At 36.0% G+C, this 25,822-nt stretch overlaps 1 protein-coding gene across 5 annotated transcripts in view; it reads left to right on the top strand.

The window, feature by feature from the left end:
• Window positions 1–25,822, top strand: part of ZMYM4 (zinc finger MYM-type containing 4) — a 145,938-nt gene that overhangs the window by 97,111 nt on the left and 23,005 nt on the right. For all 5 annotated transcript variants that reach the window (XM_047872017.1, XM_047872021.1, XM_047872018.1 and 2 more), the window contains 16 exons: window positions 1,321–1,495; window positions 1,793–2,005; window positions 4,630–4,780; window positions 5,275–5,390; window positions 6,435–6,710; window positions 6,885–7,035; window positions 8,079–8,251; window positions 9,035–9,185; window positions 9,983–10,123; window positions 10,446–10,483; window positions 11,424–11,568; window positions 15,331–15,449; window positions 16,354–16,525; window positions 19,559–19,612; window positions 20,007–20,186; window positions 20,523–20,617. In XM_047872017.1, the coding sequence (XP_047727973.1) occupies window positions 1,321–1,495; window positions 1,793–2,005; window positions 4,630–4,780; window positions 5,275–5,390; window positions 6,435–6,710; window positions 6,885–7,035; window positions 8,079–8,251; window positions 9,035–9,185; window positions 9,983–10,123; window positions 10,446–10,483; window positions 11,424–11,568; window positions 15,331–15,449; window positions 16,354–16,525; window positions 19,559–19,612; window positions 20,007–20,186; window positions 20,523–20,617 (2,350 nt within the window). The remainder of the gene's footprint in view (window positions 1–1,320; window positions 1,496–1,792; window positions 2,006–4,629; window positions 4,781–5,274; window positions 5,391–6,434; window positions 6,711–6,884; window positions 7,036–8,078; window positions 8,252–9,034; window positions 9,186–9,982; window positions 10,124–10,445; window positions 10,484–11,423; window positions 11,569–15,330; window positions 15,450–16,353; window positions 16,526–19,558; window positions 19,613–20,006; window positions 20,187–20,522; window positions 20,618–25,822) is intronic.

Below are 25,822 nucleotides of genomic sequence, written 5' to 3'. Positions count from 1 at the left end.
ATTAGTTCACTTTTATATTTTAAGAATGCTTCTGTTATGGCATTTTATGTCATTTGTCGGTTTGTCCCAATATAGTGTGAGCGCCTTTAGTGCATGCTTGTACCATATTTTTATACAGGATGTAGCTAGTGGGTGGCTCAATATAAGTGCTCAGTAAATACCCCTATAAATGAAATATATTAAAATCTACTTAAAAAATAACTGTGAAGGCAAAAAAAAAAAAATGCAGAAACTAGAGGTGCCTGGAGCTACTAAGTATAGAAGATGAGGTATGAAGTTATACATTACAGCATATGAGGTGTTCCTGGTGATGATTCCCATTATGTTTACTATTATCTTTTATTGAATCATAGATATTTGTCATCTTTTCTAAAAAGTGCTCTATTAGTATAATTTAAGTTGCAAGAATGAATATAATGGCTTATGTACTATTATGTGTATGTGTATTCATGAGAGAGAGACACTATTTGGAAAATTTCATCAAGGCATTGTTTTCCCATTGGCTTTTAAAATGCTTTACACTTAAACTATCTGATAAACTACTATTTAGGAACAGTGGTTTAGGGGTAAGATAAAGGGTGGAGTGGTAGGGAGCCTTAAAAGGTTTTAATATTCATTGCCTTTGCTACTAATACTTGTAAATTAAATTATTTAGATATGGAAATACTCTATTTTGTATAACCATGCTAGAATATACACTTTGTAGCTTGAAATGTACTTTTAATTTCATTCATTCATTCATTCATTCATTCATTCATTCATTAAAGGTTTTATTTAAATAATCTCTACACCCAACGTGGGTCTTGAACTCACAACCCTGAGATCAAGAGTTGCATGCTGTACTGACTGAGCCAGCCAGGCGGCCCTGTATTTTTACTCTTAAATGATAGTGTTTTGTTTTTTTTCTTTTTTGATTTTTCAAGTGTATGTAAAATTAAAAATAGTTTTAATTATTTTTAAAGAGTACTTTGAAAATATAGAAGAGCCTAAAAAAGAAAATTCCTATCTCTTATAATCCCACCTACTAGAGATAATGAATGAGAACTGTTTGATGTGTAGTCTGTTAGTCTTAAAATATAGTATATTAATCCTCACAACAGTTCTATGAAATAAGTCATGTGTTAGAAGTTCTGTTTTATGGTACAGAACTTAAGGATCAGAGTAATTTATCAGTTTATCCAGGAAAACTGAGGCTTTCTCATTTAAGTAACAGTGCACTTTCCATACACCTGTAATGGCCTCTGTGTTACTTATTAACTCACAAAAACGGAAAAATACAAATGATACTGTGGCTTATTTTATCTTTGTTATCATTTTTAGAGACATTTTAAATCCAAAGGATGTGATCAGTGCCCAGTTTGAAAATACCACAGCTAGTAAAGATTTTTGCAGTCAGTCATGTCTGTCAACATACGAACTGAAAAGGAAACCTGTTGTCACCATAAATACGAATAGCATTTCAACCAAATGCAGCATGTGTCAGAAGAATGCTGTTGTAAGTCATCTTTTTACTGTATTGGGGTGTGTGGTGGGGAAATCTAATGTTTGTGCTTAAAACAGATTTTTTTTTTTTTAATGTTTGTTTCTTTTGAGAGAGAGAGAGGGAGACAGAGAATCTCAATCAGGCTCTGTGCTGTCAGCCCAGAGCCCGATGAGGGACTTGATCCCTTGAGCTTATGACCTGAGCCAATACCAAGAGTCAGACGTTCAGCCTATTGAGCCACCCAGGCACCCCAAGAACAGCTTTTGATGGTCTGTGCTTGTGATTTGTGTGTTGTTTTTTAATTCCTAGATTCGACATGAAGTTAATTACCAGAATGTGGTACATAAACTTTGCAGTGATGCCTGCTTCTCTAAGTTTCGCTCTGCCAACAACCTCACCATGAACTGTTGTGAGAACTGTGGGGGCTACTGCTACAGTGGCTCTGGGCAGTGCCACGTGCTTCAGATAGAGGGCCAGTCTAAGAAGTTCTGTAGTTCAGCATGTGTCACGGCGTATAAGCAGGTACATGACTGTATCTAACCCCGATGTCTTTGTTCGTTTCAGGAGGACCTACGTTTTTTGGTAGTACTTACTTATGAAAATGCCGCAGAAATACTAAGATCTTATTATTAGCTTAACTGATGTACTTTACATATAAATAGGATTTGTCAAATGAATGTTATTAAAAACCCGGGTATAGAGTTTTGTAAATAGCATATTTCTCTTCATGCATTTGAAATACATGCTTGTGGGCATGACATTTTTATTTCAAATATGATTCATGTTTTTGAATAATATTTTGAAAATACACAAAGAAGAAAAATAATGCATTTCCCAGAGATACCCAGTCTTATCTTTTTGGTGTGTAGCCTTCTTTGAAATATATTTGGTTTGCATATAATATACTTTTTTATTGGACAAGGTAAAGTCCAGGTTACGTACATATTCTTGAATCAGATCCATATAGTTGAAATTGCAATTCAGAAATTGAAAATCTTACCATTAATTTGTTTATAAGGGTTTTTCCTTTTCTTCATGAAATACGAAAAAAATAAATGTAGGTCATATGTTATTTTGTGAATAGATGAGGCTTATAGAAGATGAATTGAATGAATTCTGAATGACAAATACAGCTTCGTTTTTACCATATTTGTAATTTGTTAGCAAATTTTGATCAAAAATTAGATTTTAGAATTCATAAATCCAAAGATATGATAATCTTTTTTGTTTATTTTACAATGCCTTTCTTTTGTAGCATGATAGCTGATCATTCTTTTTCTTAAAATAGTGACTTTTTATACAGTCTACCAACATTCATGAATGTAATAATGTCAATTGAGAAATTCCTTTTAAATTCTTAATACTTTGCAGTGATTTTGGAATTTTAAACATTATATGGTGTTTCCTTTTATTTCTTGTTATTATTCAAGTACATTAAAGGGGCTTAGCTTTACTATTTATTCCTTCCTTTAGAAACTCCTTGTTTTTGCTTTCACAGGGGATAAAAAAAGCCAATATCTTCATGAGTTTATCCTTGTTCAAAAGACTGTTTTCCTGATAACTGTTTCAAGTACTAAAAGTTACTTGGATTCAGTCCATTCAAAGATGGTTTATATTCCACAAGAGAAGGAGAAATAGGTTGAATCATCTTAATTTTAATTTATTTACTATATTTAATTTAGCCATTACTTATTAAATTTCTCACATATTTATATGTACTGTGGTATAGAGAAAGAATTTGATTTAGAAGTAAAGCATATCTCAGTTTGATATCTTGATTCTCTATTCAAATAGAATTTTACCTTGGATAAACAGTTAAACTCTCTGGGTTTAACTTTTCTTATCTGTGAATGGGTATTATACTACTACTGTCACTGGGATGTTATTAGGATTATGTGAAGGAAGAATGGGAAAGCACCTAGTATAGAACCTGGCATGTTGAAAATGGTCGTATCTGTTGTTTTGTTTTTTTCCTTATATATAATTCATTCAACAAACATTAGATGCGATTCCTGCTTTGAAGGGCTCCATGTCTCCTGAGGGAGATAGACATAAAACTGAGTAGAGATGCTATGGTGGAAGTATTATGGTGTTCAGTGGGGCACAGAGGAAACATGGTCAGTTCTAGTTGGTAGGACAGGATGAGACTATCAGCAAAAACTTCACAGAGATAATGGATGCTGGATATACTTACAAGTTATCTTGAATGTATGATATACTAGTAGTATTTAGTATTACTGGCTGCTGAATCCCTAATTAAAAAAAATTTTTTTAATGTTTATTTATTTCTGAGAGAGAGAGAGAGAGACAGTGTTGAGTGGGGGAAAGGCAGAGAGAGAGGGAGACACAAGCAGAAGCAGGCTCCAGGCTCTGAGCTGTCAGCACAGTGCCCGACATGGGGCTCAAACTCACGAGCCGTGAGATCATGACCTGAGCTGAAGTCAGACGACGCTCAACTCCCTGAGCCACCCAGGCACCCCTGCTGAATCCCTAATTTAGCGCAAACTTAAGATAATAATAGACTGTTCGATTGCTTATATTTGAAAATTTGTGATATCCAAGGTTTGCTCCCAGTTTATTGCTTACTTGCTTTATTGCTTTGTGTGCTTTGTTGTTGTTAGTGATAGAATAGTTGGCAGTGACTTTCCTAATAAGTTTATTAATTTTATTGAAATCACATTTTATTGCCACATATAGCACCTTTTGTAGGGGGGTTCTTCTAATTTTTAGCATAGTGTAAGAGCATGAATTCCCTGTGTGTAATTTTTTAAAAATACTATTTTTAAAACTATAGTTACAATCAATTAGTAGATTCCCAAATTAATTGCTAGGTTGCATTCAGCATTATTTTTTAATGAGATAGAATATAATGGAAAATATAAAAATGCATCACATGTTATCATGATTTATATTGTTTTATGAAACTTTTTTCAGTTTTATATACATGTATACTACACAAACACAAAAGTTCAGAAGTATGTACTGGGTCACTTTGTAAAATTTATTTCTTACTGAGGATTGTAATCATAAAAGTTTGAAAGCCACTAATTTAAAATATTTCAACAGTGTTAAGTATAAACATTTCAAAGAATTATGCTTTTACTTATCATTTGGTAAAAATGAATGTTATTTTATTCTCTTAATAGAAATCAGCCAAAATTACACCATGTGCGCTTTGCAAATCATTGAGATCCTCAGCAGAAATGATTGAAAATACCAATAGCTTGGGAAAGACAGAGCTTTTCTGTTCTGTTAATTGCTTATCTGCTTACAGAGTTAAAATGGTTACTTCTGCAGGTAATACTGGTTTCATAAACTATATAAATATAATAGTTGACAAAATTATGGTTATTGCTTTTTGTATAGTACAGATTTTTGTCCAGATTTAATTGATTTTTAAGGCAAGTTTAAAATATTTCAGATCTGTGTTGTAAAATATTATCTATTGCCTTGATTGCTTAACTTATGTTTATTTATTTGCTTGCCTATTTGTGCATTCCCCTTTACCAAAAGAATTTCATTTGACTTCTTTAAGGTATTTTTTTTATCCACACCTGATTTATTTCAGGGTTCATTTTGTAGTTTCAGGGTAGATCTACCGTGCCAACTTTACATTAAAAGAAATATTTTTAATGTTAAGTTAGTTTTTGTCTGTATGTGACATGATTTAGTTTCAGTTGCTGCAACTTGACCTGGCCCTTGAATTTCATTTATTGGATAATATTTATTTTCTCATACATTTGTATACGTTTGTATATATTACTCATTAGTTTTTATTTTGATTTGCTAAGGTGTACAAGTTCAATGTAACAGTTGTAAAACCTCAGCAATCCCTCAGTATCACCTAGCCATGTCAGATGGAAGTATACGCAACTTCTGCAGCTACAGTTGTGTGGTAGCTTTCCAGGTACGGCTTCAGAAATCTTCCTCTCCTGTCAGTGAGTTGCCTACCATAACGTATACAAACTTGTTAGGTGTTTGCTAATGCCTGGATTGCCTGAATTTTTCTCTCAGTCCTGTTACACTTGGATTCTTTGATTTTTGATGTGTTTGGAGGCATGTCATTTAACTGCCTTCTGTAAAATTAAATGGTACTGTTACTACCCAGATTATCTATTGGGAGGATGTTATTATTTTATTTTACTTTTATTTTTTGTTAACTTTTTAAAAGTGTATTTATTTATTTTGAGAGAGAGAGAAAACGAGCAGGGTAGGGGCAGAGAGAGCGGGAAGAGAGAAAATACCAAGCAGGCTTTGTGCTGTCAGCACAGAACCCGACACGGGGCTCAAACTCACCACTATGAGGTCATGACCTGAGCCAAAATCAAGAATCGGATGCTTAACCAACTGAGTCATCCAGGTGCCCCGGGAGGATATTATTTTTATTTTATTTTATTTACCTTTTTTTTTTTTTAAATGTTTATTTATTTTGGGAGAGAGCGAGTGTGTGAGCAGGGGAGGGACTGAGAGAATCCCATGCAGACCCTGCACTGTTATTGCTGAGCCCAGTGCAGGGCTCTATCCCATGAACCATGAGATCATACCCTGAGCTGAAACCAGGAGTCGGACGCTTAACTAACTGAGCCACCCAGGCCATCCCATGGAGATATTATTTTTAAAGGAGATTATTAGTTTGGGGCCTCTGGCTGGCTCAGTCAGTAGACATGCAACTCTTGATCTCAAGGTCCTGAGTTCGAGCTCCATGTTGCATGTAGAGATTACTTAAAAAAAAAAAGTTTAAAAAATTTAAAGAGATCATTAGTTATTTTAGTTTCTGCATATAAATGACACTCTATCCATTCACTTCTAAGCTGTTCAAGGGCACGGAGTGTCGCCTGTTCACAGGTGTGTCTTATGTACCTAGAATTGTGCTTGTCAGACTTAGGCACTCGGTGCTCATTTGACTGAACAAATGATTACATTGATTGTCTTGTTTTGTTTCATTTTTCAGAATTTGTTCAACAAACCAACAGGAATGAATTCTTCAGTAGTGCCCTTGTCTCAGGGCCAGGTAATTGTAAGCATTCCCACAGGTTCAACAGTGTCAGCAGGTGGGAGTAATACCTCTGCTGTCTCCCCCACCTCCATCAGTAGCTCTGCTGCAGCTGGCCTCCAGCGTCTTGCTGCCCAATCCCAGCACGTTGGGTTTGCACGAAGTGTTGTAAAACTCAAGTGTCAGCACTGTAACCGTCTTTTTGCCACAAAGCCAGAACTTCTTGACTATAAGGTAAAGTATAGGATCCTGATAAAGGGTTTGAGTGTAAAATGGTCTATCTATAAAATCATTTCTAGCTTTTCATCTTTAAAAATTACACTACTTGTTTTAAAATAAGAGGGAATAAAGGATTTCCAAAAGATAAACCGAATGTTTCATTAGTACTTAATGATTATTTCTTTACAGGGTAAAATGTTTCAGTTCTGTGGCAAGAATTGTTCTGATGAATATAAGAAAATAAATAATGTAATGGCAATGTGTGAATATTGTAAAATTGAGAAAATTGTAAAGGAGACTGTGCGATTCTCAGGTGCTGACAAGTCATTCTGTAGTGAAGGTAAAGACAAGATCATCTTACCTACTGATCATGTTGGTTCTCTTAAAAGTAACTGATAATTTAAGCTGTTACTTTGTAAGTTTATCTGTTTTATCCATTGTGTAACAAAGCTTTTTTTTTGTTTACATTTGGTTTGCTTTTTACTGAGCTAGTCCTTCATATCATATAGATGTTAAAATGAAGGAAAAGATTGTTGAAGTGTATTACAGAAGATGGTGGTGATGTGAAAAACATTTCATGTTTTTAGGTTGATAGGGGGATTCTTTTAGTTATTGGCGCTTATTTCTAAAGAGAAACTTCTTAGGGGCACCTGAGTGACTCAGTCGGTTAAGTGTCTGACTTTGACTCAGGTCATGATCTCACAGTTTGTGAGTTTGAGCCCCTGCATCAGGCTCTTGGCTGTCAGTGTGGACCCCGGAGCCTGCTTCGGATTCTGTGTCTCCCTCTGTCTGCCCCTCCCCTTGCTTGTGCGCACCCTCTAAATAAATAAATAAATAAGTAAGTAAGTAAGTAAGTAAGTAAAAGCAAACATTTAAACATAAATAGAACTTCTTACATTTTAGTAGCATCCTAAATTATATTTTTATTGTTTTAAATAGTCATTATATTTCTGAATATAATAGACAAATCAGTATGAGGTAGATTGTCTATTTCGATGACTTTTTTGTATGTTTAAAATGTTTTATTCTAAAACTGTGCATGATTAACCTCCTAGACTATTGGCTTTCAAACCTTTTGACCACAACACAAAAGAAGAAATACATTTTACATTGTGACCCAGTATGTTATCACCTACCCAAGTAAAACAAAGTTTTAGGAAACAAAACTGACTTTTATTATATGTGATGCTCTGTAATATTTACTATCCTGTCCTATTTTGTTTGAAAAAGAAAATGATAGTATAGATTCTATAAATTGATCTCTTGGTCTACTAACTGGTAAGGATCCAACTGTGAAAACATTGTCTTAGAGCACTTAAGTTTAAAGATGTAGGTACTTAATTAATTTTTTTCTAATGTTAATTTTATTTTTCCTGTTTTTAGGTTGCAAATTGCTTTATAAACATGACTTGGCGAAACGCTGGGGAAATCACTGTAAAATGTGCAGTTATTGTTTACAGACATCTCCCAAATTGGTACAGAATAATTTGGGGGGGAAAGTAGAAGAGTTCTGTTGTGAAGAATGCATGTCCAAATATACAGTTCTATTCTATCAGGTAATTAAAATTAATATCCTTGGGGTTTTTCAAATTAAGGCATACATTATTCCCTTCTTTTATTCTTTAAAGTAGTATGAAGGGCAATGTAATGATTTTAAAACTTTTAAGTATTAAATGTATTATGTTGTCCTGTGGTATTAATGTAAGATTTAAGATGACTTTAATGTCACTGAAGTTATGTTCTTTTTGTTTTTAATTTCCTTGTAGAAGACGTATCAGTCTTAAGACATTAAAGAGTTTAAAATTAGCATTTTATCTATTTATTATTTAACTAAAATGAATTTGTCTTCTGAAGTTTTTGAAGAAGATAGGTTTTATTTTCATTTCACTATGTTTTTTAATTACTCTTTATTGGCATCTTTATAATGTGACTTTTTAAAAAAATTTTTTTTTTTAACGTTTATTTTTGAGACAGAGACAGAGCATGAACAGGGGAGGGTCAGAGAGAGGGAGACACAGAATCTGAAACAGGCTCCAGGCTCTGAGCTGTCAGCACAGAGCCCGACACGGGGCTCGAACTCACGGACCGCGAGATCATGACCTGAGCCGAAGTCAGACGCTTAACCGACTGAGCCACCCAGGCGCCCCTATAATGTGACTTTTAATATGTAGTGTAAATGATTTGAAAAATGATAAATGTTTACCATTTTAGGATGGTTTTCATTTTTATGTTCTAAATTCTAAGTTAATTTCCTCACTTGTTATGTGTGAACTCCTTTTATTCTGTCAGAACAGAGATAATTTGTATTTTACTCTTTTACTATCTTATTTCATTTTTAGATGGCCAAATGTGATGGTTGTAAGCGACAGGGTAAACTCAGTGAGTCCTTGAAATGGCGAGGAGAAATGAAACATTTCTGTAACCTGCTTTGTATCTTGATGTTCTGTAATCAGCAAAGTATGTGTGACCCACCTTCACAAAACAATGCAGGTAAAATTAAACTTTATAGTCTTTGATCAGTGCTAGGGACCAACTACTGTTCTACAGAATGGGAACTTTAAACAGTTGTTAATAATTTCATGAAATGCAAATTTCACTCTGTTCAAATGACATTAACATTTGAATCCCTTTTTGTTTAACAGATTAAAGCTTTGTAGAAAGGAGTTCATTTAGTTTTCTCTGAACATTTTGAATTAAATAAACTCTGTAAGAACTATGGGACAGAATGGCAGTTAATATTTTGTAATGGGTATATACACCTTGACTTCCTTAAACAAGGATTTGAGAGTGTAACAAAGGACATAGAATATAAATCACATGGCCTTTTTTTTTTTTTTTAATTTTTTTTAACGTTTATTTATTTTTGAGACAGAGAGAGACAGAGCATGAACGGGGGAGGGGCAGAGAGAGAGGGAGACAGAATCGGAAGCAGGCTCCAGGCTCTGAGCCATCAGCGCAGAGCCCGACACAGGGCTCGAACTCACGGACCGCGAGATCGCGACCCCGGCTGAAGTTGGACGCTTAACCGACTGGGCCACCCAGGCGCCCCCACATGGCCTTTTAAATACACCACATGTGTAGTTTTACAAGAGAAAATACATGGAATACTTCTAAGTTTCACTAATTAAAAAATAGGAAAAAAAAAACCCAGTTAATCCTAACGTGATTCTTTGCTCTGACAGAATTTAACTTTACTGAAAGCATTGTTTAACCTCCTTGAGATGTTGGTTTCTATGTATGTGCATATAAATTACATGAGGTCTTTTTATTTTTGTTTATTTAATCAGCAAGTATTTCCATGGTGCCAGCTGCTTCAGCAGGGCCCCCATCTCTAAGAAAAGATTCAACTCCAGTTATAGCCAATGTGGTATCATTAGCCAGTGCTCCTGCTGCTCAGCCCACAGTGAATTCTAACAGTGTCTTACAAGGTATGTCTGATTTGAAAGCATTTATGTAGCCTTTTGAGGTTGAGTACAGGGGTTCTGTCTTTTTTCCATCACTGGTCATTTTCAAATATTTGACACATTTATATTATGAGTGGTGGCTCTCTGTGGGCTGTTGGGCACTAAACAATGTTTTTGTCCCTTTTTCTCACATGATACTTTAGATGCTAGTCTTCCCATGAATTAAGATAATACCTGTTTTTATTTGGAGATTTTGTGTCTGTTATCCCACCATCAGCTTTAAATGCTGCTGTTTATGTTTAAATAATTGTGTAAGATCCTAAATATTTATTTTAATTTATATTAGGTGCAGTTCCAACAGTAACAGCGAAAATCATTGGGGATGTAAGTTTTATTCTTTTAACTGGTATTGCTTGCTACTGTGTTGATTTTCCAGTTTTGTACAGTATGAATATGTCTATGCTAATTTTCCATGCTTTATTCTGTATTATGTAAAATAATTTTCATAAGCTCATAACCTTTGTTTAGGAATAAGATATTCTGGTTATTTATTGATTGATTCATATTGTGGTTCTTTAATTAGGTCTTTAATGTACTTTGATTTCTTTGAATACTTGCTGTCTCTGCATAGTTACTGAAGCCTATTTTTGTTGGTTTGTTTTTGTTGTTTTTAATAGTAGATAATAAAATTTTACAGAATTCAGGCATAAAGGTATTTGGGACATTTTGTAATGTAGTCAGATTGTAAATAAAGTATTTATAAAATACAGTTTGTTTCCACCCAGAGCAGATTATCCTTAAGTAAGCACTCTTTTTTTTTCCTCAATAATTTTTGCTTTGTTTCTTAGAAGAAAATTAATAGAAAAATTTACAACTAGAACAGTAGCAGTTCTGAAGTGTTTCCTGGTCTGTTAGATAACTTTCACATCATCTTTTTTTAGGTTACTTAAATGATCATAAGTGTTTAATGTTATTTCTAGTTATCTTGAACCTAAGTCTTTTAAGACTCATCTCAGTCAGGAAATAACAGTTCTCATTTTAAACATAGCCAGATTGACCAGCAATGTCTTATAATAGAAATAGCATTTTTCTTGGTAAATAGAATTGGTAATTAGATACATTCAGAGTCAGTATATAGTTATCAAAATATTCTTATATAGCTATTGGTATTTCAGGAATATTGTATTTCTTACATATTTAGTTGAATATTTATGTTCTTTGTCTTCCATGTAATTCCAATATAGTATTTCTTTTGAAATTATAGTATTTCTTCTAATTAATGATAAGCTTTTGAAACCTCTTTGGTTTCTGATTTTTTTTCTAGGCAAGTACACAAACAGATGCTCTGAAACTGCCACCTTCCCAGCCCCCAAGACTTTTGAAGAATAAAGCTTTATTATGTAAACCTATCACACAGACTAAAGCCACTTCTTGCAAACCACATACCCAAAACAAAGAATGCCAGACAGGTATGTTCCTTGCACTTCCTCTCTCTCTCTCTCTCTCTCTCTTTATATATATATATTTATATATATATTTTTAGTATATATTTATTTATAAATATAAATAAATTTATATATAAATTTATTCATATATAAATTTATACACATATAAATTTATATATTTATTTATATATATTTATATATATTTATATATATATATATTTTTTTTTAGTGGGGAAGGAATGCTAGATTTGCTTACATTAATTGAGTGCCTATTCCCTGGGTGATGTGTTTGATTGCTTATGTACATCACCCAGTTGCATCCTCATGACTTTTACTGTCAGTTAGGTATTTTCACCCTCTAAAAATTAAGTTATGCCAAAGAGAAGGTAGTTAATTGATAATACCATACTGGGAACACTTCATTTTCTTTTGTTAATGACAGTGTAATTTTATGGAATAAGGGTAGACTTTGGAATTATATAGACACGCTCTTAATAGGAGTTGTAGTTTCATAGAGGATCCCTATGTTTGAACTTTTCTACCCTCTATATCAAATAAAGTCAGGTTTTTGTGGGGGCGGGGGGCTTTCTTTTCTTTTGAATTGCCATCCCTAAGCAAAATCCTCTAATCTACTTTTCTGGATGCTGGTGTGGTGCAGTCCTCTGATTTTCTCAGCTCGCCTCTCCTGGCCTGGAATCTCTGCCCTGCAAATGATCTGGGCTGAGGATGATTGGGACCTCATATTCTTGGCCTACCAGTCCTGCAGTAGGGCTTCTACCCTATGGGTGGTAGCTGGGTGGAGAAAGGGAGACTCCAGCCTGTCAGCTGTACTCACCAGGAAATTAAACTTTTCAATATGGAGTTGGAGGGAATGAGAAACGATGGTGGCCAGACCCCTGGTGAGATATGGTAACCCTTGTTTGGGAGCTGAAGAAATAGGATCCCATTCCTCCTGGCCACACCTACCCAGAGCAGAGCTTCTGTCAAGTTGAGCTGGCTGAGCTGGGGTATGGAGTAAGTAGTGGAGCACATGTCATAGATTCCCACTATTCTTACTGTATTTAGGTAGATTTTCTCAAATAAATGTCTATTTGCTGTATTCCCTTAGGACAATTTGTAAAGAATTTAAGTGGTTGGGGTTTTTTTTTTGTTTTTTGTTTTTTTAAATGTTTTTTGAGAGACAGAGCACAAGCAGGGGAGGGGCAGAGAGAGAGGGAGACACAGAATCTGAAGCAGGCTCCAGGCTCCACTCTGTCAGCACAGAGCCCACTGCAGGGCTCAAACTCAAGAACTGTGGGATCATGACCTGAGCTGAAGTCAAATGCTTAACTGATTGAGCCATCCAGGCGCCCCTGAGGTTTTGCATTTCTTAAAGCCCCCATGGACCACACTGAATAGTAATGTTACAGATGACTTCAGCCTATATTTGTATTGTAGTTAATAGTGACTTACTTAGTATTATGTAGCTTGGTTATCAGACATCTCTAATCCCGGTGATTTTATTTTTATTTTTATTTTTTGCGTATAGTTGAAACACACAGTTACATTAGTTTCTGGTGTGTACAGCTTAGAGATTTGGCAAGTTTATACATTATGCTTGTGCTCACTACAAGTATAGCTACCATCTGTCCCCATCATATCGCTATTACAGTATCATTGACTGTATTACTTATGCTCTGCTTTTTATTCCTGTGACTTACTCATTCCATAATTTGGAGACCTCTGTCTCCCTCTCCCCCTCACCCATTTTGCCCAGACTCCTATCGACAGGTAATTTAAGAAAATTATTATTATTTTTTTTAATTTACATCCAAATTAGTTAGCATATAGTGCAACAATGATTTCAGGGGTAGAGTCCTTAGTGCTCCTTACCCATTTAGCCTGTCCCCCCTCCCACACCTCCTCCAGTAACATTCTGTTTGTTCTCCATACTTATGAGTCTCTTATGTTTTGTCCCCCTCCCTGTTTTCATATTATTTTTGTTTCCCTTCCCTTATGTTCATCTGTTTTTGTCTCTTAAAGTTCTCATATGAGTGAAGTCATATGATATTTGTCTTTCTCTGACTAATTTCTCTTAGCATAATACCCTCCAGTTCCATGCATGTAGTTGCAAATGGCAAGAATTTGTTCTTTTTGATTGCCAAGTAATATTCCATTGTCTATATATACCACATCTTCTTTATACATTCATCCATCGATGAACATTTTGGCTCTTTCCATACTTTGGCTATTGTTGATAGCCAAAACAACATGCTGCTATAAACATGGGGGTGCATGTGCCCCTTCAAAACAGCACATCTGTATCCCTTGGATAAATACCTTAGTAGTACAATTGCTGGGTCATAGGGTAGTTCTATTTTTAGTTTTTTGAGAAACCTCCATACTGTTTTCCAGAGTGGCTGCACCAGTTTGCATTCCCATTGACAGGTAATTTTTAATGTCCACTAGACCATGGTAAAATTGATCCGATATAATTTCCTACCTCTAACCCTACTCAACTTGTCAGCTTTTCACTTCTTCTCACTAGCATTACCTTTCTCTTACATTAATGGTTTTATAATCATCTAGGGTATTTTTCTGGTACATAGAAAGGACCCTGTAGGATACCTGTTAAACATTGGATAAATTCTCCATCCTTCTCACTTAGTTTCCCTATTCTCATTTAGGCTTCTAAGTTCTGTTTCATCTTTTTAATACCTTAGAATATGTGTATGTGGCTCACTTGCCTGGGTGGCTCAGTTAGTTAAGCATCCGACTTTGGCTCAGGTCATGATCTCACAGTTCAAGCCTCGCATCAGGCTCTCTGCTGATAGCTCAGAGCTTGGAGCCTGCTTCAGATTCTCTCTCCCTTCCTCTCTGCCCTTCCCCTGCTCGTGCTCTGTCTCTCTCTCTTTCTCTCAAAAATAAATAAACATTAAAAAAAAAAGGTTTAAAAAAAAAAGAAAATCTGCTTGTATGTATTTATTCATTTTTGTAGTATCATAACCATCCTAGTCCAGGTCCTCATCGTCTTCATTGTATGTACATACTTCAATTGCCTGCTCCTTTTACACTTCATATACTTTTTATTCCATACTAAGATGGCCTCCAAATTAATCTTTTTTAGTGACCTTTTCATCATATTACTCTGTGCTAACAGATCTGCAGTAACTCCACACTATCTACTAGAAATGATTTTAAAAGTTCATTATAGGGGTGCCGGGGTGACTCAGTCGGTTAAGCATCCGACTTTAGCTCAGGTCCTGGTCTTGCAGTTCATGAGTTTGAGCCTCACATCAAGCTCTCTGCTATCAGCGTGGAACCCACTTTAGATCCTCTGTCTGCCTCTCTCTCTGCCCCCTCCCCCCAGAATACATAAACATTTATTTTAAAGTTCATTATAGCTTCACAAAAATGGCTCTATTTAATCTCATCTTTAACATACCTTTCTTATTCATGTTAGCAGTTTTCTGTAACCCTCTTATAAGATAATTGTTCCAGTTCTTTACATGCATTAATCCACATTGTATCCTTCATTCATTGTATCCTGATATCATTGCTCATTGTTTTGTTGCCTGCTTTTTATCTTTGCTATACTCAAACCTTTCTTTGCTAGTTTAGTTATTTCTTCTTTTGACTGCCAGTGTCAGATTACACTTTTGAACTATAGGTCTGTGTGCTTTAAAAAGTTTTTTTTAATTGTAATTCTTTGGAACTGTAAATCCCCATTGCTTTCTAAAAAATTTATATTAAGATGTTTCTAACCCTCTTTGTTTTGTTTTTTTTAATTTATTTATTTTTCATTAGAAGACACTCCAAGTCAGCCCCAGATCATTGTGGTGCCAGTTCCCGTACCAGTGTTTGTGCCCATACCTCTTCATCTTTATACTCAGTATGCACCAGTCCCATTTGGAATTCCAGTTCCCGTGAGTAATCATGTAGAGATGAAGGCTGATTTAGTGCACATTTTCCTCAGTTAAAATGTTACAGCTCAATTTAAAAACTCTTCACTTTTTGGTAAAAAAGTGTTTGGCTCTTATCATATTACTGTATTATTTAATATGGAGTATATTAAGGGCTGCTTGTATTTATACCCTGCCTTCTCAGAGAATGCTGTGATACAGCCTTTTTATAATGTTCCATACACAATAAGACCATTTAAATAGAAAAAGGTCAGACATGTGTATGTGTGTTAAAATTCTAGAGTCTAACAAGGGTGAAAAAATAAATACTGTGATTTATATTATTCTCACTATTTTTAAAAATGTGTTCATTTTGTATTGGAAATATATTTTTCCTTGGTGAATTCTTTTTAATGTTTATTTATTTTTGAGGCAGAGAAAGAGCATGAACGGGGGAGGGTCAGAGAGAAAGGGAGACACAGAATCCGAAGCAGGCTCCAGGCTCTGAGCGGTCAGCACAGAGCCCGACGCGGGGCTCGAACTCACGGACCATGAGATCATGACTTGAGCCGAAGTCGGACACTTAACCGACTGAGCCACCCAGGCGCCCCTTGCCTTGGTGAATTCTTAAGGAAAATAGTTGTGTGAAACTGAAAATGTTAAGCAAGAAATATAATCAGAAACTAGTGTGTATTAGATAACTTATTTTAGGTGAGTTAGAAACACATTTTGTTGACTATCCAGAAAAGCACTTAATTGAATTTTGATTTAAATGGCTGTTGTCTTATAAAAACAAACTAGCAAGACTATTTTAATCATTAGCAATAGAAATATCTGAATTTGTTCATTATTTTAGTGCTTAAATCATCTCACAAATAATAGTTTTGATGACAAACCTGTTCCCAAGAAACTGTCCTTGGTCTTTTAGATGCCTGTCCCTATGCTTATTCCATCCTCAATGGATAATGAAGATAAAGTCACCGAAAGTATTGAAGACATTAAGGAGAAGCTTCCTTCACATCCATTTGAAGCTGATCTCCTTGAGATGGCAGAAATGATTGCAGAAGATGAAGAGAAGGAGAAGACTCTATCCCAGGGAGGTTGGTATAATTGTAAATAAAGAAAGAAAGAAAACACACAAATTTTCAGGTAGCTCAAGTAATTTAAGTATTGGGTAGTCAAGATATTTCTAAAAGCTTTATTTGTGTTTAAATACCGAATTTGTTAAACTTGTTGATACCTCTGAAACTTTTTTCCTTTTTATGAAACTACATATCTATAGTCAATACAGTTTTTAGTTCTTAATGATTCCAGAAAAATTGCCTGTAAATCCATTTTCATGATTATTTTCTGACTTCATTCCTGTATTCAAAGCCATGATCCCCATGTAAGAATTCTTAGTATATAATAATCAGCATGTTCATAGAAGGTAAATAGAATATTATGATGGAAAACCATTCGGCTCAAAATAACCTGTAGATAAATCCCCCTCTGTGGGGTGGAATAACAGTAAGAACAGTAGTTATGTGCTTACATACCGTAGGCATGTCCCAAATGCACTGTGTGCATTGCCTCATTTAACCTTTACAACAGCCCTATGAGGAAGGTACTGTTTACTTTAGATTCCTCATTTGGAAAAATAGGATAGCCTACTTGCCCTGGTTGTACAATCAGGAAGTGACGGAACTAGAGGTTGAATTCAGGTCTGTCTTCCTCCAAAGTTGATGATAGTAACCAATACTAGCAGGACATATCCAGAAAGGTTTCTGGCCTTAGCACTTTCTTGATTTTGGGATATAAGAAGACATAGAGAAAATTGTGTTTGGATAGTCAAAATATACAAAGGCCTTTTCCTGTATCACTGATGAGTCAAGAAATTATTTTTTCTTGACAATTTTTTTCTTTTTTTATTGATGGTTTTTACAAAGCTAAGGTTTAGATTTTTGCATAATAAATGCTGGGTGATTTTCTGAGCACTGTAACTTTTTTTTTTTAACATTTATTTTTGAGAGAGAGAGAGAAAGAGAGAGAGAGAGAGAGAGAGAGTGCACAAGTGGGGGAGGGGCAGAGAGACGAGACACAGAATCTGAAGCAGACTCCAGGCTCTGAGTGTCAGCACAGAGCCCAATATGGGGGCTTGAGCCCAAGAACTGTGAGATCATGACCTGAGCCAAAGTCAAATGCTTAGCCAGCTGAGCCACCCATGCACCCCAAACACTGTAGCGCTTTTTTAAAAAAAGTATCAACATTCCTCTAGTGATGCCATTAAGTTTTAAAATCATAATATTGTCAGAGTTGCATAAAAAGGTTATTTGTTACTATTCTGTTTCTGGTCTCATTTTGGTCTCTAGTGTATAATCTCATAATTCTGACCCATTTATATGTAGATTTTAATGTCTTAGAATGTTGCCCCTTATGCTTGATCTTATAATTTCTGATATTTAGTTTGGAAGTTTAGCAATTCATGAAAATAAACCTCATTTTAAGTTGGCTTTCCACTCACATTAACAGTTTACATTTTGGGGTGCCTGGGTGGGTCAGTTGGTTGAGCATCCAACTTTGGCTCAGGTCATGATCTCACAATCATGAAGGAGATTCTGTGTCTCCCTCTCTCTGTGCCCCTCCACTGCTTGCTCTCTGTCTCTCTCAAAAATAATACACATTAAAAAAAAATAGTTAACATTTTTTAGGTGCTTCCTCTGAACAAATATTGTGACTTTCTCTTAACCTAAAAATTGAGTCAGACTGAAAAAACTTTTTAAAACTAAGCCTTAAGACGGATAGTTGTGATCACTAGAGTGTAAGTAAAATCTAATGGTTTAGAAACATAAAGGAGGGAGAAATTTATTCCTACTGAAGAGAACTGGCTAATTTATGTTTGATTTCAGAGAAAAGAAGCTGTAGTCCTGGGTTTTAAAAAGCATTTTGTTCTGTTTTTTACTTTGAATCCTTAAGCTCTTTACTTTTATTTTTTAAAAGTAAACAAAAATTTAATGTTTATTTACATTTGAGAGAGAGAGAGAGAGAGAGCGCGCGCGCATGCATGGGAGAATGGTAGTGGGAGAGGGAGACAGAGTCTGAAGCTGGCTCCAGACTGAGCTGACAGCACAGAGCCCAATGCAGGGCTCAAGCCCATGGGCCGCGAGACCATGACCTGAGCCAAAGTCAGATGCTTAATCTACTGAGCCACCTAGGCGCCCCTAAAACCTTAAGCACTTTAGTTTTAAAATAGTTAATTGATAGAACTGTGTTCGGTTTCATTCATGTGCTGATTGTTCATGTAACTTGTATTTATATTCTAAGTCTAGTGACTTCTCAGTGTAGTCTTAAGATATATTTTGGGAGGAAAAAGCAATTCAATGCATATTTGTCAGTTTGTAAATAAATTATGTATGTGTGTGTGTGTGTTTCGTGGTAAAAAATAAATTCAGAAAGCACAGGAGTGTATGGGGTGCCTGGGTGGCTCAGTTGGTTGAGCGATCGACTTCGGCTCAGGTCATGATCCCACGGTTTGTGAGTTTAACCCTGCGTTGGGCTCTGTGCTGACAGCTCAGAGCCTGGAGCCTGCTTCAGATTCTGTGTCTCCCTCTCTCTGCCCCTCCCCCACTCATGCTCTGTCTCTGTCTCAGAAATAAATAAACATTAAAAAAAAAAAAAAAAAGCACAGGAGTGTAAATCTAAAATAAAGGTCCCTCTTGACATGACTTCTCTTGTACTGCTACCTTAGAAATATAAACACTGTTAGGGGTCATAATTTAATTGCATTTATCACTAATGCCTATTTTTATTAATGATTTATTCTTTCTGCATATGAAATCTTTTTATTTAAGTTTATTTATTTTCAGAGAGGGAGAGAATGAGTGGGGGAGGGACAGAGAGAGAGGGGAACAGAGGATTCTAAGTAGGCTCTGTGAGCTCAATGTGGGGCTTAAACTCATGAACCATGAAGTCATGACCCGAGCCAAAGTTAGATGCTTAACCGACTGAGCCACGCAGGTGCCCCTGCATATGAAGGCTATTTTTTTAGCATTCCTTAGTATGATTCATTTATATAATGTAGTCATTTCATTTGAGATGCAGTTTGCTTTGTGAATACATGTAAGTTCTTTAATTATGTGCTTTTTTTCCCTTAGGATCCCAAACTTCTGAACAGGAGCTCTTTTTAGATACCAAGATTTTTGAAAAAGGTTTGTAATTCTACATACATTTCAAATCTTAGAAATATTATTCTCAGTCATAGAAACCATAAAGTATTAGTATTCTTGGATTTAATATTTGTATTTTTAGCTATTCATAAGGGGCATCAGATGTCTATGATTGTATGCTAATGTGTAATGAGAATAATAAAAGGTAACTCAGATACTGGTTTTAAGGATTAATTAAAATAATGCTTTAAAGTGTTTACCAAGAATATGAAGCCAGTTTTGTGAGGCTGGTGAAGAAATTACTTCATCTTTTTAGTGTATCTACTTAAATCAGCAGGTATATCTTGGTTTTGTTATTCAGGGGTTCAGGAGGGTTTCTGAGCATGTATAGGGTCCATCTCATTTTGAGCATTTGTTTGTTTTCTGTATATTTCAGACCAAGGAAGTACATACAGTGGTGATCTTGAATCAGAGGCAGTATCTACGCCACATAGCTGGGAGGAAGAGTTGAATCATTATGCCTTAAAGTCAAATGCTGTGCAAGAGGCTGATTCAGAATTGAAGCAGTTCTCAAAAGGGGAAACTGAGCAGGATCTGGAAGCAGATTTTCCATCAGGTTTGTGCAACATAAAATACTCTTGGTTTTAGAAGATTGGTAGAACTCTGAATTGACATCATGAAGCAGTTATACTGTCTGATAACCTAAGGCACAAATGGTCTCTACCTTTGAAGGTTAAATAATAAAGTGGTTAATTTTTTTTAACCTTTCACACCGTAATCTTGCAGGAGGTTTCCTTCATCATTAATGAAGTTTTTATTTAAATGCTATATCCACCTTTTTTGATCATAAAAAAATAATATAGTGATGATTACCTGATATTTTCTCCCCCAAAGTCTCTATATAAATCTGAGTTATTTATATCATAATATGCTTTCTGCTTATTATTAATAGAATCCTTTGACCCACTGAATAAAGGACAGGGAATCCAGGCACGTTCTCGAACAAGACGACGGCACAGAGATGGCTTCCCTCAGCCCAGACGAAGAGTAAGCAGTAGCTTAATTTTTCTAGCGTTTTCTTTGGTGTTTATTAATTCTTGCTGTTTACAAAGCTCTGTAACGGCCATCGTCCCAGTATTCCGTATATTGTTTTACACAATCTTGTATTTTTATGCCTTTATTTTGTTTCTTATAATCAAGAACGATATCTTTTGGATATTTTTTTTTAAATTTTTTTTTTTTCAACGTTTATTTATTTTTGGGACAGAGAGAGACAGAGCATGAATGGGGGAGGGGCAGAGAGAGAGGGAGACACAGAATTGGAAACAGGCTCCAGGCTCTGAGCCATCAGCGGGGCTCGAACTCGCAGACCGCGAGATCGTGACCTGGCTGAAGTCGGACGCTTAACCGACTGCGCCACCTGCGCCACCCAGGCGCCCGGTGTTTTGGATATTTTAAAGGGATGTGTAAACCTCATGTTATGGTAGTAGAGGTACTGAGACAAGTCTCCCAGCACAGCACTGGGCAAATGCTTAGTATGTGGTTGTTATTATGTAGCTGCTCAGATGTTTCTTGTGAATGTCATGGTCTGTATCACCATTATACCTTTTCCAGCTGGTAGAAGGGTAACCAGGCAAGTTTACAGTTTCCTGGTGGATTGTTTGTTACTCTGTTTTGTTACTCACTTGTGTTACAGAAAGTCATTCAGGATTCAGTAGGGATTGATGAGCTCCTGAGCATATATTTTGAGTCATGGCCCATGCTTCAGCCATATAGACCCAAGAAAAGACAGCATTCCTGCCTCTCTAAATAGCATATGATACCACACCTGTGTATGTGCCACATAATCATGAAATTTTTATAGATTTATAAAACTTTATAAATGTATTTGTGTTACACTTGATTAACTTAAATTAATAAATAATATTTGGCAGACTACTGCTGTTACAAAAAAAAAAACATTATCTTTTACTTTATATTTCTACCAGGCTCTCTTTGTTTCTACAATTAGAGATGGTTTTGTTCTGTTTTACTTTCAAAAGCTTTTTAAAATCCTCATTGTACACTTTTTTTAAAAAAACCTCTAAATTTAGCCTTTTTTACATATAATAATGAAGTTTATTATTTTATTTTTAAATTTTTTTTTAACGTTTTTTATTTATTTTTGAGACAGGGAGAGACAGAATATGAACAGAGAAGGGTCAGAGAGAGGGAGACACAGAATCCGAAACAGGTTCCAGGCTCTGAGCTGTCAGCACAGAGCCCGACACGGGGCTCAAACTCACGGACCGCAAGATCATGACCTGAGCCGAAGTTGGCCGCTCAACCAACTGAGCCACCCAGGCACCCCTTATTATTTTATATAATATAGTATAATAGTGAAATTCACTTGGACATTTTCTCATATTGACAGGGCTTTCCCACACTAAAATTAAAAGAATAATGGCCTTATATTTTTTTTAATTAGCTCTGTTGAGTTATAATTGCATCTAAAAGTTCATAAATTTAAAAAAAAATTTTTTTAATGTTTAGTTTTGAGAGAGAGACAGAGACAGTGAGCAGGGGAGGGGCAGAGAGAGAGAGAGAGAGAGAGAGAGACAGACAGACAGACAGACACACAGATCTGAAGCAGGCTCCGGGCTCTTAGCTGTCAGCAGAGCCTGTTGCTGGGCTCGAACTCACAAATCATGAGATCATGTCCTGAGCAGAAGTCAGATGATTTACCAACTGAGCCACCCACACACCCCTAAAAGTTCATAAATTTTAAGTGTAATATTTGAGGGGCTCTGTCAGATATATTAAGTATGTAACTACCACCACAACCATAACCCTTCCACTGTACTGAACGCTCCCTGGGACCTTTTGTAGTCTGTCCTTTCCAGTTCCACCGATCCACTTTGCAGATTGATGTAAAATGGTACCTCTTTGCTTTTTCTATAATTTCATATAAATGGAGTTTTGTGATTTGCCGTCTTCCCTGTCTGGCTTCTTTCACTTAGCGTAATGGTTTTGAGATTCATCTGTGTTGTTCCATGTATCAGTAAGGCCATTCATTCCTTTTTATTTCTGAGTAGCATTTCATCGAATGGACAAACCATAGTTTGTTTAACAGTTGATGGTAATTTGAGTTATTTCCAGTTTGGTGCTATTTCAGATATACTACTGTGAACATTTTAATATAAATCTCTGTGTGAACATATACTTTCATTTGAGGAAAAATACCCAGGAGTGGGATTGCTGGGTCTTATTGTATGTGTATTTTTAACTTTGTAGGAAAGCTATCACACTGTCTTCCAGGGTAGTAAATGTATTGATTTGAATTCCCACCAGCAGTGTATGAGTTCCAATGTGCTCCATGACTTTGCTAATACTTGGTATTTTTAATTTTAACCATTCTAGTGAATGTGTAGTGGTATCTCACTGTGGCTTTAGTTTATACTTACCTAATGACTGATGATGTTGGATATCTTTCCATGTGTATATTTGTTATTCTTGTATTTTCTTTTTTTTAATTTTTTTTTTCAATGTTTATTTTTTTGGGACAGAGAGAGACAGAGCATGAACGGGGGAGGGGCAGAGAGAGAGGGAGACACAGAATCGGAAACAGGCTCCAGGCTCTGAGCCATCAGCCCAGAGCCCGACGCGGGGCTCGAACTCACGGACCGTGAGATCGTGACCTGGCTGAAGTCGGACGCTTAACCGACTGCGCCACCCAGTCGCCCCTATTCTTGTATTTTCTTTGGTATGGTGTCTATTCAAAACTTTTGTGCATTTTTTTTTTAAACTACCTTATTATTTTTTTTTAAGTATTTATTTTGAAAGAGACAGAACGTGAGTCAGTGTATGTCAAGCAGGGGTAGGGGTGCAGAGAGAGAGGGAGAGACAATCCCAAGCAGGCTACTCACTGTCAGTGCAAAGCCCAATGCAGGGCTTGATCTCATGACCTGTGAGATCATAATCAAAATCAGGAGTCGGGATGCTCAACCAACTGAGCCACCCAGGTGCCCCTCTTGCACATTTCTTTTATTGGGTTGTTTGCCTTCTTACTGAGTTGTAAGTGTTCTTTATCATGGATGTAATTCTTTTCTCAAACTGACTTTTGCTTCTATGCTGTTTTTTCTTTATTTTCTTAATGGTAAAGAACAGAACTTTCTGAATTTGTGAAAGTCCGTTTTCATCAATTTTTAATTCTTTTATTATTCATGCTTTTTGGAATTCCATGTAAAAGTCTTTGCTTAACCTGTGGCAACTAAGATATTATCTTATGTTTTCTTCTGGTTTTATATTTTAGATTTTATGTGTCTCTGATTCATTTTAAGATGATTTTTATATATGAGCTCAGGCAAGTGTCAAGGTTATTTTTTGTATGTGGTGTCCCACTGTTTTAGTACCATCTGGAAAAAGGCTGTCCTTTCCCTTATTGAATTATACTTCTGTTAACATCAGCCAACTGTATATATGTCCGTCTGTTTCTGAAACTGTATTCTGCCTTGATTTATATGTCTATTTTTTTTTTAATTTTTTTTTTAACATTTATTTATTTTTGAGACAGAGAGAGACAGAGCATGAACGGGGGAGGGGCAGAGAGAGAGGGAGACACAGAATCGGAAGCAGGCTCCAGGCTCTGAGCCATCAGCCCAGAGCCTGACGCAGGGCTCGAACTCAAGGACCGTGAGATCGTGACCTGAGCTGAAGTCAGACGCTCAACGGACTGAGCCACCCAGGCGCCCCTATTTATGTGTCTATTTTAATACAGTACCAAGTGTTTCGATTATTGTAGCTTTACAGTGAGTGTTGAAATCAGGAGTATAAGTCCTCCAACATTGTTGTTCATTTTCAAAATTGTCATTCGTATATCCATATAAATTTTAGAATAACTTGCCAATTTTTATAAAAAAGACTGCTGGAAATTTGGGGCTGTTCTGAATCCAAAGATCAGTTTGCATAAAATTGCAATTTTGAGCTGTTCAATATATGAAGATTATGTTTTTCTCCTTTATTTAGATCATCTTTAATTTTTCTTAGCAATGTTTTATATATTTTATTGTTCAAGTCTCATACTTTTTATCTAATAAGTATTTAAAATTTATTTTGACCCTGTGTTAAGTATTATTTTTATTAAAAAATTTTCTAATGTTTATTTTTGAGAGAGAGAGAGCTTGCACATGAGCAGGGGAGGGGCAGAGACAGAGGGGTGAGAGGATCCGAAATGGGCTCTGTGCAGACAGCAGTGACCCCGATTCAGGGCTCATACTCATGAACTGTGAGATTATGACCTCAACCAAAGTTGGACACGTAACCAGCTAAGCCACCAGGTGCCCCAAGCAGCATTATTTTTAATTTCATTTTCTAATATTCCTCATTGTCATATAAAAATAGAGATTACTTTTTCTATATAGAGTTTATGTATTGTGATTTTCTCAATCAAAATCTTTAGGCTTTTCTACGTGGACAATCATATTATTTGCGAATAAAAATTGTTTTACTCTTGGGGCGCCTGGGTGGCTCAGTTGGCTATGCATTCGACTTTGGCTCAGGTAATGATCTAAATCATGAGTTCGAGCCCTGCGTTGGCTCTATGGTGACAGCTCAGAGCCTGGAGCCAGCTTCAGATTCTGTGTCTCCCTGTCTCTCTGCCCATCCCCACTCATGCTCTATCTCTCTCTCAAAAATGAATAAATGTTTAAAAAAAAACAAACAAGACTGTTTTACTTTTTCCTTTCTAATCTTAATGCCTCTATTATTTTATTTATTTATTTTTATTTAATTTAATTTATTTATTTATTTTTGGATATATTGCACTAGCTAGGCTCTTTAGTACAATGTTGAATATTAGTGGTGAAAGCAGGTCTTCATGTCTATTCTTTTTTTTTTTAAAAAAATTTTCAACGTTTATTTATTTTGGGGACAGAGAGAGACAGAGCATGAACGGGGGAGGGGCAGAGAGAGAGGGAGACACAGAATTGGAAACAGGCTCCAGGCTCTGAGCCATCAGCCCAGAGCCTGATGCGGGGCTCGAAGTTACGGACCGCGAGATCGTGACCTGGCTGAAGTCGGACGCTTAACCGACTGCGCCACCCAGGCGCCCCTTCATGTCTATTCTTAATCTTAGGACAAGTGTTCAATCTTGCAGTGTTGTTTTTTAAAGATTGTATTTTTAAGTAATCTCTATACTGAACATGAGGCTCGAACTCATGATCCCAAGATCGAGAGTGACACGCTCTACCAAATGAGCCAGCCAGGTGCCCCTCA

This window comes from Prionailurus viverrinus, chromosome C1 (genome assembly GCF_022837055.1).
Source record: "Prionailurus viverrinus isolate Anna chromosome C1, UM_Priviv_1.0, whole genome shotgun sequence".
NCBI classification, from domain to species: domain Eukaryota; kingdom Metazoa; phylum Chordata; class Mammalia; order Carnivora; family Felidae; genus Prionailurus; species Prionailurus viverrinus.
Note: the sequence above shows the minus strand (reverse complement) of the source record. Positions and strands in the feature narration are given on the sequence as shown.